General features: G+C 40.9%; 2 protein-coding genes across 3 annotated transcripts in view; one reads left to right on the forward strand and one right to left on the reverse strand.

Moving 5' to 3' along the window:
• Window positions 1–9,027, forward strand: part of cdh23 (cadherin-related 23) — an 88,324-nt gene extending 79,297 nt beyond the window's left edge. Inside the window, exons 48-68 of one of the 2 annotated variants that reach the window (XM_077729655.1) lie at window positions 21–245; window positions 330–499; window positions 597–734; window positions 807–926; window positions 1,054–1,231; window positions 1,357–1,568; window positions 2,117–2,311; window positions 2,752–2,865; window positions 2,965–3,094; window positions 3,185–3,448; window positions 3,539–3,700; window positions 3,968–4,224; window positions 4,316–4,413; window positions 4,622–4,742; window positions 5,212–5,291; window positions 5,389–5,429; window positions 5,509–5,569; window positions 5,694–5,823; window positions 5,981–6,100; window positions 6,318–6,428; window positions 7,467–9,027. In XM_077729655.1, coding sequence (XP_077585781.1) covers window positions 21–245; window positions 330–499; window positions 597–734; window positions 807–926; window positions 1,054–1,231; window positions 1,357–1,568; window positions 2,117–2,311; window positions 2,752–2,865; window positions 2,965–3,094; window positions 3,185–3,448; window positions 3,539–3,700; window positions 3,968–4,224; window positions 4,316–4,413; window positions 4,622–4,742; window positions 5,212–5,291; window positions 5,389–5,429; window positions 5,509–5,569; window positions 5,694–5,823; window positions 5,981–6,100; window positions 6,318–6,428; window positions 7,467–7,805 — 3,266 coding nt within the window. In that variant the 3' untranslated portion in view covers window positions 7,806–9,027. The remainder of the gene's footprint in view (window positions 1–20; window positions 246–329; window positions 500–596; window positions 735–806; window positions 927–1,053; window positions 1,232–1,356; window positions 1,569–2,116; window positions 2,312–2,751; window positions 2,866–2,964; window positions 3,095–3,184; window positions 3,449–3,538; window positions 3,701–3,967; window positions 4,225–4,315; window positions 4,414–4,621; window positions 4,743–5,211; window positions 5,292–5,388; window positions 5,430–5,508; window positions 5,570–5,693; window positions 5,824–5,980; window positions 6,101–6,317; window positions 6,429–7,466) is intronic. The other variant, XM_077729654.1, reaches the window with a different exon arrangement.
• A 70-nt stretch (window positions 9,028–9,097) lies between these two features.
• On the reverse strand, window positions 9,098–12,544 carry eif3s6ip (eukaryotic translation initiation factor 3, subunit 6 interacting protein). The gene is made up of 15 exons (XM_077730341.1): window positions 12,379–12,544; window positions 12,073–12,109; window positions 11,762–11,972; window positions 11,612–11,691; window positions 11,450–11,511; window positions 11,282–11,351; window positions 11,130–11,203; window positions 10,853–11,024; window positions 10,630–10,784; window positions 10,385–10,555; window positions 10,090–10,223; window positions 9,822–9,995; window positions 9,543–9,732; window positions 9,380–9,460; window positions 9,098–9,299 (listed from the first exon to the last, which is right to left on the reverse strand). The coding sequence occupies exons 1-15, from the start codon at window positions 12,400–12,402 to the stop codon at window positions 9,216–9,218; spliced, it is 1,719 nt and encodes a 572-aa protein (XP_077586467.1). The 5' UTR covers window positions 12,403–12,544; the 3' UTR covers window positions 9,098–9,215.
• Between the last annotated feature and the right edge of the window lie 225 nt (window positions 12,545–12,769).

Here is a 12,769-nt window from a genome sequence, read left to right on the forward strand (position 1 = left end):
TTTCATTTACATCCCCTTAGCAAGACTTACCATCAACGTTTTGGATGTGAATGACAACGCTCCTCGTTTCCGTCCATTCGGAGTAACCAATTTCACAGAGAAGATATTGGAAGGAGCCCAGCCGGGCACAACACTGCTCTCCGTGTCAGCTGTGGACCCGGATAAAGGCCCCAATGGCCAGGTGATCTATCAACTGCTCCATTTACCACGGGGAGGCTACGTCAGACTGGAGGATCCATCCACTGGTATTCCAACCACCACACCCGAAGGGGCTTAATAGCAGGTACCGGCCCAAATCGACAGTAACTGCCAATTTCTCGCATACTTAGGAAAAATTGTAGCCAACCAAACAGTGGATTTTGAACAAGTGCAATGGCTTAATTTCACTATTCGGGCAAGGGACCATGGAAGTCCTCCTCGGATTGCGGAGTTGCCCGTTTACCTCCGCATTGTGGATGTCAATGACAACAACCCAGTCTTCCAGCAACCATCATATCAAGTACTGAAGACTAATCTCTTCACTGATGAATAAAAATGAAAGTTGCATGACAATGTATTTAATTTGGATGATTATTAGTATATTCCTTTTTCTGTAGGAGCCCGTTTTTGAAAACGTGGACCTTGGCACTGTCATTGTTCGAGTTAGGGCAACAGATGCCGATTCTGGTCTCTTTGCTGTTGTTGAGTACAGCTTAGTAGACGGGGAAGGCAAATTTGGCATCCGACAGACTACTGTAAGTTCTCTTGAAAAAGTACAAAATTTATAAATGCATTGTTTCACAGTCAGTCTTCCGCTTATGCTTCAGGGGGAGATATACATCCTTTCTCCCTTGGATAGAGAGACAAAAGACCACTACACCCTAACTGCCGTTGCCCGGGATAACCCTGGTGGCAGTTCAAACAACAGGCGGGAGAACTCTGTCCAGGTAAATATTGCACCGCAAACAGTGGAAAAATCAAACTAAATGCATTGAGGAATAAGTTTATATGATGTTTGTAAGCCCATTTCTCTCTAGGAAGACATATATTGATCGTCTCATTGTTGATCTTTAGGTCCTTGTGACAATTCTCGATGTCAACGATTATCGGCCACGTTTCTCGGAGCGAGTTTTCACCACGAGCGTGTTTGAAAATGAGCCCAGCGGAACATCTGTGATAACTGTGAAAGCTTCGGATCTGGATGAAGGTGAAAATGGTGCGGTACTCTACAGCCTGCTGGGGTCCCATGCGGGTGAGAATAACCACAATCCCTTGCTAGGATCTGAAAGTGCCAATATTTTGGGGTGTCAATAGTATGGAAAAACATTTAAATTAAATTTCAAGAAAGTCATTCTCGGTGTGGCTTTCTCCTTTCAGATGCCTTCTCCCTAGATCCAAACACTGGACTTGTGCGTTCTCGTCGTCTGCTTCAATCATCTGAACGCTTCAACCTCACTGTGGTGGCCACAGACCAGGGGCGTCCCCCCCTGTGGGCTACGGCGGACCTTGTCATCACGGTCATAGATGTCAATGATAACCGGCCTATATTTGTTAGACCGGCCAATGGAACCATCATCCATATCTCAGAGGTAACACTATGCTAAACTGTGCATGACATTGTAATTCTCCTTTGTTGGAGAATATTTCTTGATATACTTTAATACATGGGGTATTTTCACAATGTAAGTCTTATCACAACAAATACATAGATTTAGTACTTCATTTTCTTTATTGCTGTGAGGAGAATTCAAATGTGCGTACATAAGGAGGACCCTCAAACATCTTTAAGACTTCTGAATACATTGCTTATGCATAATAGATAACATCTTCTTCCACAATGAATCATGTGACTAATAATCATTTTAAAATTGCAGGAAATCACAGACATGATTTTGCTTGCACAAATTAACAATAACATCTCCATGAGTATTCAATATTAATGCATATTATTACAAATGCTCCAAATATATTTTGTGGATGTAAATGTGTAGTTGTTTAATCATACTTACACAGAGAATACCTTGTAGTATTAACTTGGAAGTTACTACATTACAATATAATCACTGAAACACTAATGTTTATTCTTCTGGGATGTTTTTGAATGCGTGTTATTTTGTTTTTATTTGTATTTATTTAGGAGCAACCTCCAGGCCTTCCAGTGTATGAAGTGTACGCTACCGATGCCGATGAGGGCGTGAATGGAGAAGTGCGTTATGGCTTCTTGCAGACAGGAGCAGGAAATAGAGACTGGGAAAACTTCCATATCGACGCCACTTCTGGAGTCATTACAACTACAGTCAAACTTGACAGAGAGAAACAGTCCCTCCACAGTGTGAGTAAACATCAGGTTTTAGACAAAAATAGAGCACTTGTACTTAAATGTGTATATGTGGGTCGTTCCACTATTTGACTTGGCATACTTGGTCACAGTTGTTACTGTTGACGGAGAGGATGAATTAACTTTATTTCTTCCTTAGCTTGTTCTAACATGATAAAAAGTTAATGGTAGTATACAGAGTTGTGTGTATTTTGGGGACACAAGATATTTGAAATATTCTGTTTATTAAAACAAATATAAGAGTTATTTCATTTAAACCATTTTATTTTGGATTTAATGCGGTCATTGGAGGTGGGACAAATGTATAAGACATTTTGGACTTTTAGTATTTTAAAAATATGTAATTTTTTCTCCTTGTATGTATTTATAATCTTAAATTTGGACGTAAAATGTCTTCCATCTTAAGAATAACACTTACATATGCTTCTTTACAGCTTATCATTGTGGCCCGTGACATGGGTCAGCCAGTGCCTTATGAAACCACACAACCTCTGCAGGTGGCGCTATTAGATATTGATGACAATGAACCAGTTTTCCTCAAACCACCAGTGAGTATGAAAATATACCTTTTCTTATAAGCAATGGCCATCATCTCCATGTAGATTTCTATAAACTTTTGAACATTCTTTTGGTGTTGTGCACCTCAGCGTGGTAGCTTGCCTTACCAAAAACTGTCAGTGCCAGAACACTCTCCTCCCGGTACTGTTGTGGGGAACGTGACCAGAGCCGTGGACGCCGATGAAGGCTCCAATGCCATTGTTTACTACTTTATAGCAGGTAATCCTTCCCTCCGCTCTTTCTCTCTCTTTTTGATTTGTTTCTTAATGACTCACAAATTACACTGCACATCTTTCCATATCTCTAAAGGGGGAAACAGTGATGGAAACTTTGGCTTGGGTCTAGACGGAGAGCTAAAGTTGTACAGGGAACTGGATCGTGAGGAGAATCCAAACTATTCCATCATCATCAAAGCTTCTAGTAACAAGAGCTGGAGTCCTTCCAGGGGTCAAAGGGCTTCCCGAGCAAAAGCCCTGGACCCCGCTAGAGACCCCAGTCTCCTGGAGGTTCGCATTGAACTGGAAGACATCAATGACCAGAAGCCAAGATTTTCCAAAGCAGAGTACACTGCAGGTATTTTTTTTAGATATATATTCCTTGTGTGTAACTGGTATGTATTTTGTGGAGGTGCAAAAACATGATTTGGTTCTTTATTTCTTGCAGGAGTGGCTGCTAATGCTAAAGTGGGTTCTGAACTCATTAAAGTAGTGGCAATAGATAATGACATTGGTAACAACAGCCTGGTGCAGTATCACATTGTTACCATTCGTTACTTCCCGTCTCAAAGCAACGGAAGTGAGGATGTTGGGAGCATTTTTATTATTGGTGAGTCGCTTGCTTAATTAACTAAGGCACACAAATGCACTCAATAGAAGTAGCGATGTACCAATACTAGTATCAGTACTGATAGGGCACCAAAATTGACTCATGGGTACTCAAGAGTACTAAGAAATAACATGGCATATTTATGGAGATCTGGTTTCCAACTACTGGTTGCCCTATCTAAGATGGCCACCAGATTTTCATACCACTGTAAAAGAAATAATAATAATTGAGTGTGTAACTGAGTACTTGATGCTTTTATATATACAGGTTTGACAGATGGAATTATTCGCACCTATGACCTGTTCACGGCGTACAACCCCGGATATTTTCAGTTGGAGATTTTGGCATGTGACTTGGCAGGACACAGCACCACCACAAATGTCAATATTTATATCCTGCGGGACGACCAGAGGGTCAAGATCGTCTTCAATGAGATCCCCGATTTGGTCCGGGAAAATCAAGATGAGTTCATTAACTTGCTTTCCAACATCACTGGAGCTATTGTCAACCTGGATGACATCCAGGTGAGCTCTTGTTTATATTTTAAACAATTATAGCATCAACGAGTATGCATTTGGATGGAAAGATTTTATATTTCTATTTGTTTTGGCCTAGTTTCATGTGGACAAGAAGGGTAGGGTCAATTATGCCCAGACAGACATGTTGATCCACGTCGTCAACAATCAAAGCAACACCATCCAAGATGTTGAAAGGTGGCTTAAGAATTCCAAACTCCTTATTGCATTTTTTTCTTTGAAAATCAAAGCTTTTGATGCATCTCAAGTGAACTAATCCTAACACAAAAGCATTTTTTTATCTCTCATGCATTATTCTACACCATTCAATTCCTTTAAAATAGTCTACTCTATTTTTTTCTGCTGCTAGTGACCAGCATGACTTATTTTGCCTTCTCAACTGCAGAGTTATCCAGCTCATCGATGAAAACAAGGAACAGCTGAGAAATTTGTTTAGGAAATACAACGTGGTGGATGTTCAGCCTGCCGCCGGTGACAAGTTGCCCGATGACATCACTACGCTGCAGGTCACCGCTTTTGCTGTGTTTATGTGCGGTTTTAACTATTTCAAAGACAGTGGACAGCTATTCAAAAAGTGATGCAATTTAAGATTGACCCAGTTTTGGAGCAATTGATAGTTGAAATATTAAAAAATAAAAAATTGTAGTAGCAATTATATTTATTTGCATTTTTATTATTAATCAAAATTGAATATGGTATTGATAAATACATTTAACAAATTAATACACGGTTGATAAAAACTAAATGAATCAAATTGATTAAAAACAGGAATGAGTAATGGGTCAACCTCGAGGAACAATTTATAACTTTTATAATTGTTTTTAAACATATACACAAGTGGCTGCAAATGGCCATCTTTTAGTGCCATTGACGTCTCGCACTGTCTTTGGCATGAGTGAGTTGCATGTTAAAATAAAATCTTACTTTGTGCTTTAAATGACTATTTAAATATCGATTTTTGTCTGTCTATCACAGCTGGTCATCATTATTCTGGCAGTGCTGCTGTGCCTGGCAGGAATATTGTTTGTGTCAATGAACTGGCATTATCGCAGAGTGTAAGTGTTTTAGCCTGCCACTCATATATAGAAAGTCTGTCTTAAAACCATGACCCTATCGAATGTCAGACTAGTGATGATTTTCTAAACTTTGCAGGCATCAGAGGAAGCTCAAAGCCATCGTTGCAGGATCAACAGGTTTGTCTCTTTAACTGCATAAAGCCACCTTGTTATTAAGCCGCACATTTTGAAGAGTCCTTCCCCCTCCACCATGCAGGGAATCAGGGTTTAATGGATATACTGGACATGCCCAACACCAACAAGTACTCCTTTGAGGGGTGAGTTTAGAACACAATGTTTTTTTAAAAGCTATACCAAATGTGTGTATCCAAACAGCCATTACAAGGACGTTTAGAAGTAAGGTCACAAACCAAGTATTTCTATATTTTTTGGTCTCTGCAGTGCTAATCCAGTATGGCTTGATCCATTCTGTCATAACCTGGAATTGGCGGCCCAAGCAGACCACGAAGACGACCTGCCGGAAAACCTAAGTGAAATCTCAGACCTGTGGAATAGCCCAGCGCGTACTCATGTTAGTACTTCATGTTATGATCATAACGTATTTCATTTGACGTCCAACTAGTGATGGACTTGGTTCAATTCATAGCACTGTGATTGAATGTCAATCATTTTTAGTGACACTGAGACTCTATTATTTTATCACAAAGGTAATGGTTTTTTTTTCACAGGGAACATTTGGTCGGGAGCCTCAGGCCAAGCCAGATGATGATCGTTATTTGAGAGCGGCGATTCAGGAGTATGACAATATTGCTAAACTGGGCCAGATCATGAGGGAAGGCCCTATTAAGGTGAGACATGACATGTGGTATCCACTCGATCTCAAATCTCTTGTCTGGTTGGTACTCGAGGAAAGAAATTAAAAGCACCTAAATCCTCGGAAATAAGATCGAATCTTAAGCACAAAAAGGCACAGCAACTAATCGATCCTGGTCTGGATTAGTCATCTTCAACATCTCTGACAATGCGTGTTCTTTAAGAGTTTGATCCTAACTACAATCCCATCAGGGTTCCCTGCTTAAAGTGGTCCTGGACGACTACCTGAGACTGAAAAAACTATTTGCAGCCAGACTCGTCAATGACTCTGCCAACCAGGCAGAAAACTCGTCAGTCACTGAGGTGGGCTTGGTTGGCTGTGGTGTGCTGCCTCTGCAGCACACACAAAAAAAAACAAAAACAAAAAAAACGCTCCCTCTTTTGACTTTCCCTCTAATCTGCCTTTTTTTTGTCTACAACTTTGCTTGACTTGGCTACTTCTATCTACACTGGGCATGTAGACCTGACATGACTTTGTTGATATGGTCATAGTTTAAATGTGTGTAGTGCTTACAAGGGAAATCCACCACAGCAGTAATTTACATTTCAACAGGTAAGTTGATCAATAGACAGAGTAGATGTAAAAGTAGTCGTCTCTTTGTATGTTTGGCTTCATGTTTGAGCTCAAGAATACTCAATAATGCATAAAGGGGTTATATTCAACGTATATGTTTGTAATAGGAAACGGGAGAAGTGATTACATTTAGGATCATGAGGTCAAAGATCACCAGGATAAAAAAATGTAATATTTTGGTAACAGATTAGCCTATTTAACTTTAATTTTCAAGTTCAGTAGAAAATAATGCAAGATTTATGGGGATAAGGGCAAAGTCCATGCCTACTTTAACAAATATGGCGACGCTTTGAGTTTGGCTGCTTAGGTCCAACTATGCTTTCTTAGTCCTCCACTTTTTACTATATTGAAGTCATAGCATTAACCATATTATGCATTATCTTGTCTTCAAATGTTCTGGGGGTTTTTTTACAGCCGAGACAGTCTTAGCCATAGCATTAACCATATTATGCATTATCTTGTCTTCAAATGTTCTGGGGTTTTTTTTACAGCCGTGACAGTCTTAGCATGACAAGGAAAAACACATCATAGTGTCAGTAACTATGTCTTTCCATTCCTCATGCAGAACATATGTAATCTGAGTGATTGTTTTGATACCTCTGCAACATTCTGTTCTCAATCTGCTTCTCCTTTCTTGTCAATTTTGACAAGAAATGTTTCTCTTGCATATTTTTCCACTCTTCATCTTCTCTTCAGCCCATATGGATTTGTTTGTATTTAGTAGCCTCATTTAATATTCCCCTTTCCCTTCTCTTTCCACCATTTAGCTCATCCAAAGTGATTTGGATGACGACGACGACGAGCGCGTGAGCGTGGGCGGAGGTCGCGGCACCCTGCGCTTAAAACACAAGCTTCCCATGGAACTGAAGGGACCAGAGGGTGTGCATGTGGTTCACGGTAGCACGGGTACCCTGCTGGCCTCTGACCTCAACAGCCTGCCAGAGGACGACCAGCGGGCTCTGGCTCGCTCCCTGGAGGCTCTTAACGCCGACGGAGGGCTCTACTCCGAACGCAACGCCCGAACCGAGTCGGCCAAGTCGACGCCGATGCACCGTCACAAGGATGGCGAGTTAACGGAAAGCCCTTTGGAAATCACCGAGTTATGACTAGCCGAGGCCTCGCTGGTCTAAAGGCAATCATGACTCAAGTGTGTGTGTGCGCTTGTGTCTCCACACCACCAGGCTGACCTCGTTTGGAATGTACTGGGATGGTCCGAGAAGCAGTTTGTGAGTGTGCTATGTGGACTAAAACACTCTAACAGGATTGGTTTACTGATGGTAAACCTGCTTTAAAACAAAGCCCCACCCCTCTTTTCAAAATCAGAAGGGGAAATGATCAGCAGAGGACAGCTTGAACTAAACATTTCAATGTCATCAAGTTCCACCCAAAGAACAAAAAGGACCAGATTTCTTTTGGAGAGACTTTTGATGCAGAGGGTGCTACATCCTCACCGCATCTGCTCACACAAACGCACACTAACACACACACACACAGCCCTACACATTCAGACCAGCGAATGGCCTTCAATGGGAGAATATTCCAACTCCTTTTCATAGTTTTGATTTTCATCTGCAAGCGTAAAACCAGTGTCTGTGGAGTAAAGGTGGATTATACAAATCTTTTAGTAAAAAATGTGAACGTAACGATGCAGTGTGACCAGGATGCCTCAAAATACTTCTTGAAGCTTGAAAAATGTGTTGGATCACAAAATACCATGCCAAGCAGGTCCACCTTTCCACGTTTTACATTGGATGGATTAAAAAAAACAACAACTAAGGATTATTCAAGATGGTTAATTTTGAAGCTAAAACTGATAAATTCCAGTTCACAAACTTTAACAAAAAAAATGTATTACCTGTTGTATTTTCTTGATATGAAGATGGCAAGTTGCCCAATAAGACTTTACACTGCCACATGAGGGGAGTTAAAGATTCATGCTCAAAAGGAGCCATGTTTACTTTTATTTTTTTATTTCCAAATAAGTATTGATATTTTTAAACAAATGCCTGCTTATCTCGAAAGGTAGGTCATTTATTTGGATGTCTGTGGGCGTAAGTGTTAATTGTGCAATGGTATTTTTTTGTTTCTTTCTATGACGCTGTTTCTCATGAGTGGTGTGTTTTCAAACTTATTTTTATTTGTACATTTTTTTATGTATGCTTTTATTTATTTGTCGTTACTGTCACCAGCCCTGAGATCTGTGACAATAAAAGAAATATGCAACAATTTGTCACTTCTTATTAGGAATGAAAGATGAAAAAAATGTTTAACTTTATCAACAAGGGCTATTGTTCTATGTATCGGTGCTAAAATATTAGTATTGTGAAAAATGGGGTAATTGCAGGCAGCCTTGAAGACACTGCCATCTAGTTGTTATATGCAATAAACACAAGTGAGCTAGTAAGACCACCAATGTATTGATTTTATTGTGTCAATATCTAGAAAAGTCACCAATAGTAGATCTTAAGAAATTTGACAGAAAACAAGTCAATGTTGATGACTCTTCAGTTTCAGATTTATCGGCTCGTGGCGCTTCCAGACGTTGTTGTGCTGCTGCTGCTGCTGCTGCTTCCCGGAGCCTTTTTTAGTGTCCGATTCAACTGTGGAGACGAGACGGGAGTGAATTATAGTCCGAAAACAGTCAGGAAACGAGCCACAATTAGGAAAGATCTCCACTCACCTCTTCGAACTTGTGAATCTGGCGGATGAAAAAGTCTCCATATCGGCGTGCCACTTTGGTGTCTGCTATGTGGATCATGTCCTTAAAAAAAAGGCAAGTGCAAGTTTATTACAAATGCATTTTTAATTCTCTCAAACAGATGATCATCTTGATAAGCCATTACCTTGTCAATGTAAAAGTCCACCTCAGAAGCCGACTGAAACTCTCCATCCAGAGCCGAGATGCCGCTGGTCCACACCAAGTTCTTCATCTTATGTTTGAACACGAGGAGCTGAATCCTAAAGTCTTCCTCGGCCATGTCCAAGAACCCTGCTAGCTTGGCTACTGGCATCCTGGTGTACAACTTCAAGAAACTGGATTGACACGCCACATCAGTGGGGTTACTTCCCGCACCGGTAAGCAACAACACTCAAAAGTGCTCAAAAAAAGTCCGTTACGACACCTGCGGATGGTGGAGAGCTGAGCCTGCTGCTCCACTTCCTCTGCAAAGACCTTGAGCTGCTGCTTGAAGGGCTCCTTGTAGTATTCAGGGCTGATATTGTCATAGTTGGGCACCACTGGAGACAAGAACTTGGGTCGGGCGAAGGTAAACAACTCCTCGAAGACTTGGTCGTCTCTGAGGCGGAAAAATGGAGCATTTACCAATCGTATTTGCTCCGACGGGCAGATATCGTCCTTAAGACGATAAGCCTGTGAGCATCTCTACTCACCCTTTCTGCATGCGTAGCATCTTGTCTCCGTACTTGTCCCTCAGCTGGGTGTGGATGCTCTCGTCGATGCGCATCGGGTACATGGTAAGCGCGATGGCCAGCAGACCGTGCATCTGCTCATTCTGTTTGTTGATCTGGGAGCGCAAACCAGAGTTATCTTTTGCATTTTTCCCACAGAAAATGGTCATGGAAACGTGGACTTAAAATAACAGCATGATGCCACCTTTTTTTGTTGGCCTTTTTGATGATTGTTGTTTAACCATGGCCTAGTAAGTCAATTTAACTTGCAACTCACCATCTCATATTTATATGTTGACCTCTGGAACATGTTTCTCGTCCTTTGAATATAGAGCAGGATGTTGGCGAACACTCGAATGGCATCCTGGTAACGCCTCATCATCAGATAAGCAAAGCCCACGTAGTAATAGGTGGTGATCTGACACTCGGGCACGCGTGAGTACATGCTCTGGAGGGGAAAAGAAGAGTCTGAGACCCCAAAACAGGAGAGAAAACAGCTTCATATGACTTGGTAAGCATTACCTTCTTGTTGAGCTCGATATTCTCTAATACTTTGATGGCCTGGTAGTAATCTCCAAGAAGAGAATGCAGCCTCAAGAGCCCAACTAAGCTGAAGTAACCCAACATCTTGTAGAGCGAGTAGCGTCCATATTCGCCCGCCACACTCTCTGGGTCACCTGCAATAAGGCAAATCATTTTTAGTTTGTGTATTAGTAATGTGTATTTTAACATGAATGTGATTTACCTCCGCTGGTGTAGACTTCAAGCTGACGGTTGATGTTACTTTTATCCACAAGGGAATGGAGCACATTCAGAACACTGTGGACATTCCAGATCTTTGGGTTGCCACGCAGGAACTCTATCTCATTCTTTGGCATTTTATCTGTCTTGCAGCGGTACTGACTGAATGACTGGAACTGAAAAGGTAAATAAAAGGAATTCCTATTTTCCATTTGTTCTGCAACAAAAACAGAACTAGACACTGTTTATGGGAATTGCGCTATTAAAAAAGCAGAACATACCTGGTAGATAAATTCATCAATGATATCCCACAGCCATTGGTTTGGAAGCTCCAAGGGGGCGGGGCCATTAGCATCTGTTTGGAACAAAAACAAAACCACAACAAATAATTCGAATAAGAACCCTCCGCAAACAAAAAAATCTTGAAACGTACTCAGAATGTAGTTGAAGAGGTTGCAGTAATTGTAGTAGGACTCAAATCTCTGTTTTAAAGTGGGTCCCCCCTAAAGAGTGGAAAAGGGGTGCAATTACAAACAATGACTCTGAAAGCTTTCCCGTGCTAGTAGGTGATATATTTCGGTAGAAAAAGGTGGTGACTTACGCTGACTTTTGCGTAGATGTGTCTGTAGTAAAGTTCCTTGTAAAGAATAAGGAAGACGCCATCTTTAGGAAGCAAAATGTGATCGGAGGTTAACATCAGAGCGAATATAACTTGAAGCTTGGAGTATATCCAATGGGATTTTGCTGGAAAAAAAAGTCTTACCGTTGCCAACAAGTGAAGAAATGGATTCCGCCTCAGGCCAAGGAGACGTCTTGAAGAATCGGTCAGTCAGCTTGTTCCAACTTGAAGGCAAGACCAAAACCTCAGCAAGAGTAAACAAGAGAAGACATTCGGATGATCGCTGTTCGTTACCTGTTTTCGTAGACATCTTGGATCTCGTAGATCTTTTGTTCAATACTCTCGCTGGACACGCGGTTGGATTGCAGCTCGTAGACTTTTTGGTCGATCAAGTCTGAGACGGTTTTATGGAAGTATTGCAGGAAATTCTTGATGACCTCTGGGATGACGTGGTAGGTCTGAGTTTCATACGGCCTCTCGAAATCCATGTCTGCTTTTGGGTCACCTGCAAAAGAAAGAAGCATTTATCATGAATGGTTTTAGCTCTTGGACTACAGTAACCTACACATAAGTCATCTTTATGTCAAGTAAATGAATGCACAAACCTGTGTGTTGGTCATACTCGTTTGAGTAGCCTTCATACTGTAAATATAAAATGAAGAAACATGAATATATGTCATCGAGCCTATTTTTAGTTTTAAATTAAGCGACACATTTAGGGGAAAGAAGTGGGGATTAAACACGCTGAATAAAAGCAGGAATAGACAAATCAACCAAACAACTGGTGTTATTTTGAGCAATACAGATTCTATGTACCAGAGCTACAGCTAAGTTAGCCGGCTATACAGTCTAGCTGTTATATTGTTCATTTTACGAAGATCAAATATTCTGAGAACATAGATTTTACTCACATCCTCATCGTCGTGGTACGACATGATTGCAATAGTTTCCCGATGGTATGTTTTCTTCAAAGGAGGGTGATTTTTGACAATATAATCAGTTAGCTAACCCTGCTAAACCACGCAGCCACTGGTTGTGGGAAGGCAGGAAGGGGAGAGGAAAAAACAACGTCATTTGGTAGTATCGCGAGACTTGGTAAGTGCGTCAAATTCATCGATTTTTGCCGTGTATTTGCAATCTTGTTTATTCATTCAAATGGCTTTAATCCCAACAGATGTACTTATTTTTTATGTTTCTTTACACAAGTCAGTAAAACATCATTTATCCCCAGTGGGTAATTAAAAAGCAAGATAGGCATTTCTTTCTGTACAAATAAATAAAGAAAAAAACAATGCAATCAGG

This window comes from Stigmatopora nigra, chromosome 12 (genome assembly GCF_051989575.1).
Source record: "Stigmatopora nigra isolate UIUO_SnigA chromosome 12, RoL_Snig_1.1, whole genome shotgun sequence".
Taxonomy (NCBI): domain Eukaryota; kingdom Metazoa; phylum Chordata; class Actinopteri; order Syngnathiformes; family Syngnathidae; genus Stigmatopora; species Stigmatopora nigra.

Bases quoted from the DNA above. Each gene is read 5' to 3' on its own strand.
- eif3s6ip (XM_077730341.1), bottom strand. From the start codon at position 12,402: ATGTCGTACCACGACGATGAGGAT. The intron at 11,973-12,072 runs GTTTGTGCATTC...TTTCTTTTGCAG, and splicing joins CGAGTATGACCAACACACAG to GTGACCCAAAAGCAGACATG. The intron at 10,785-10,852 runs GTAAATCACATT...GCCTTATTGCAG, and splicing joins TGAAGTCTACACCAGCGGAG to GTGACCCAGAGAGTGTGGCG.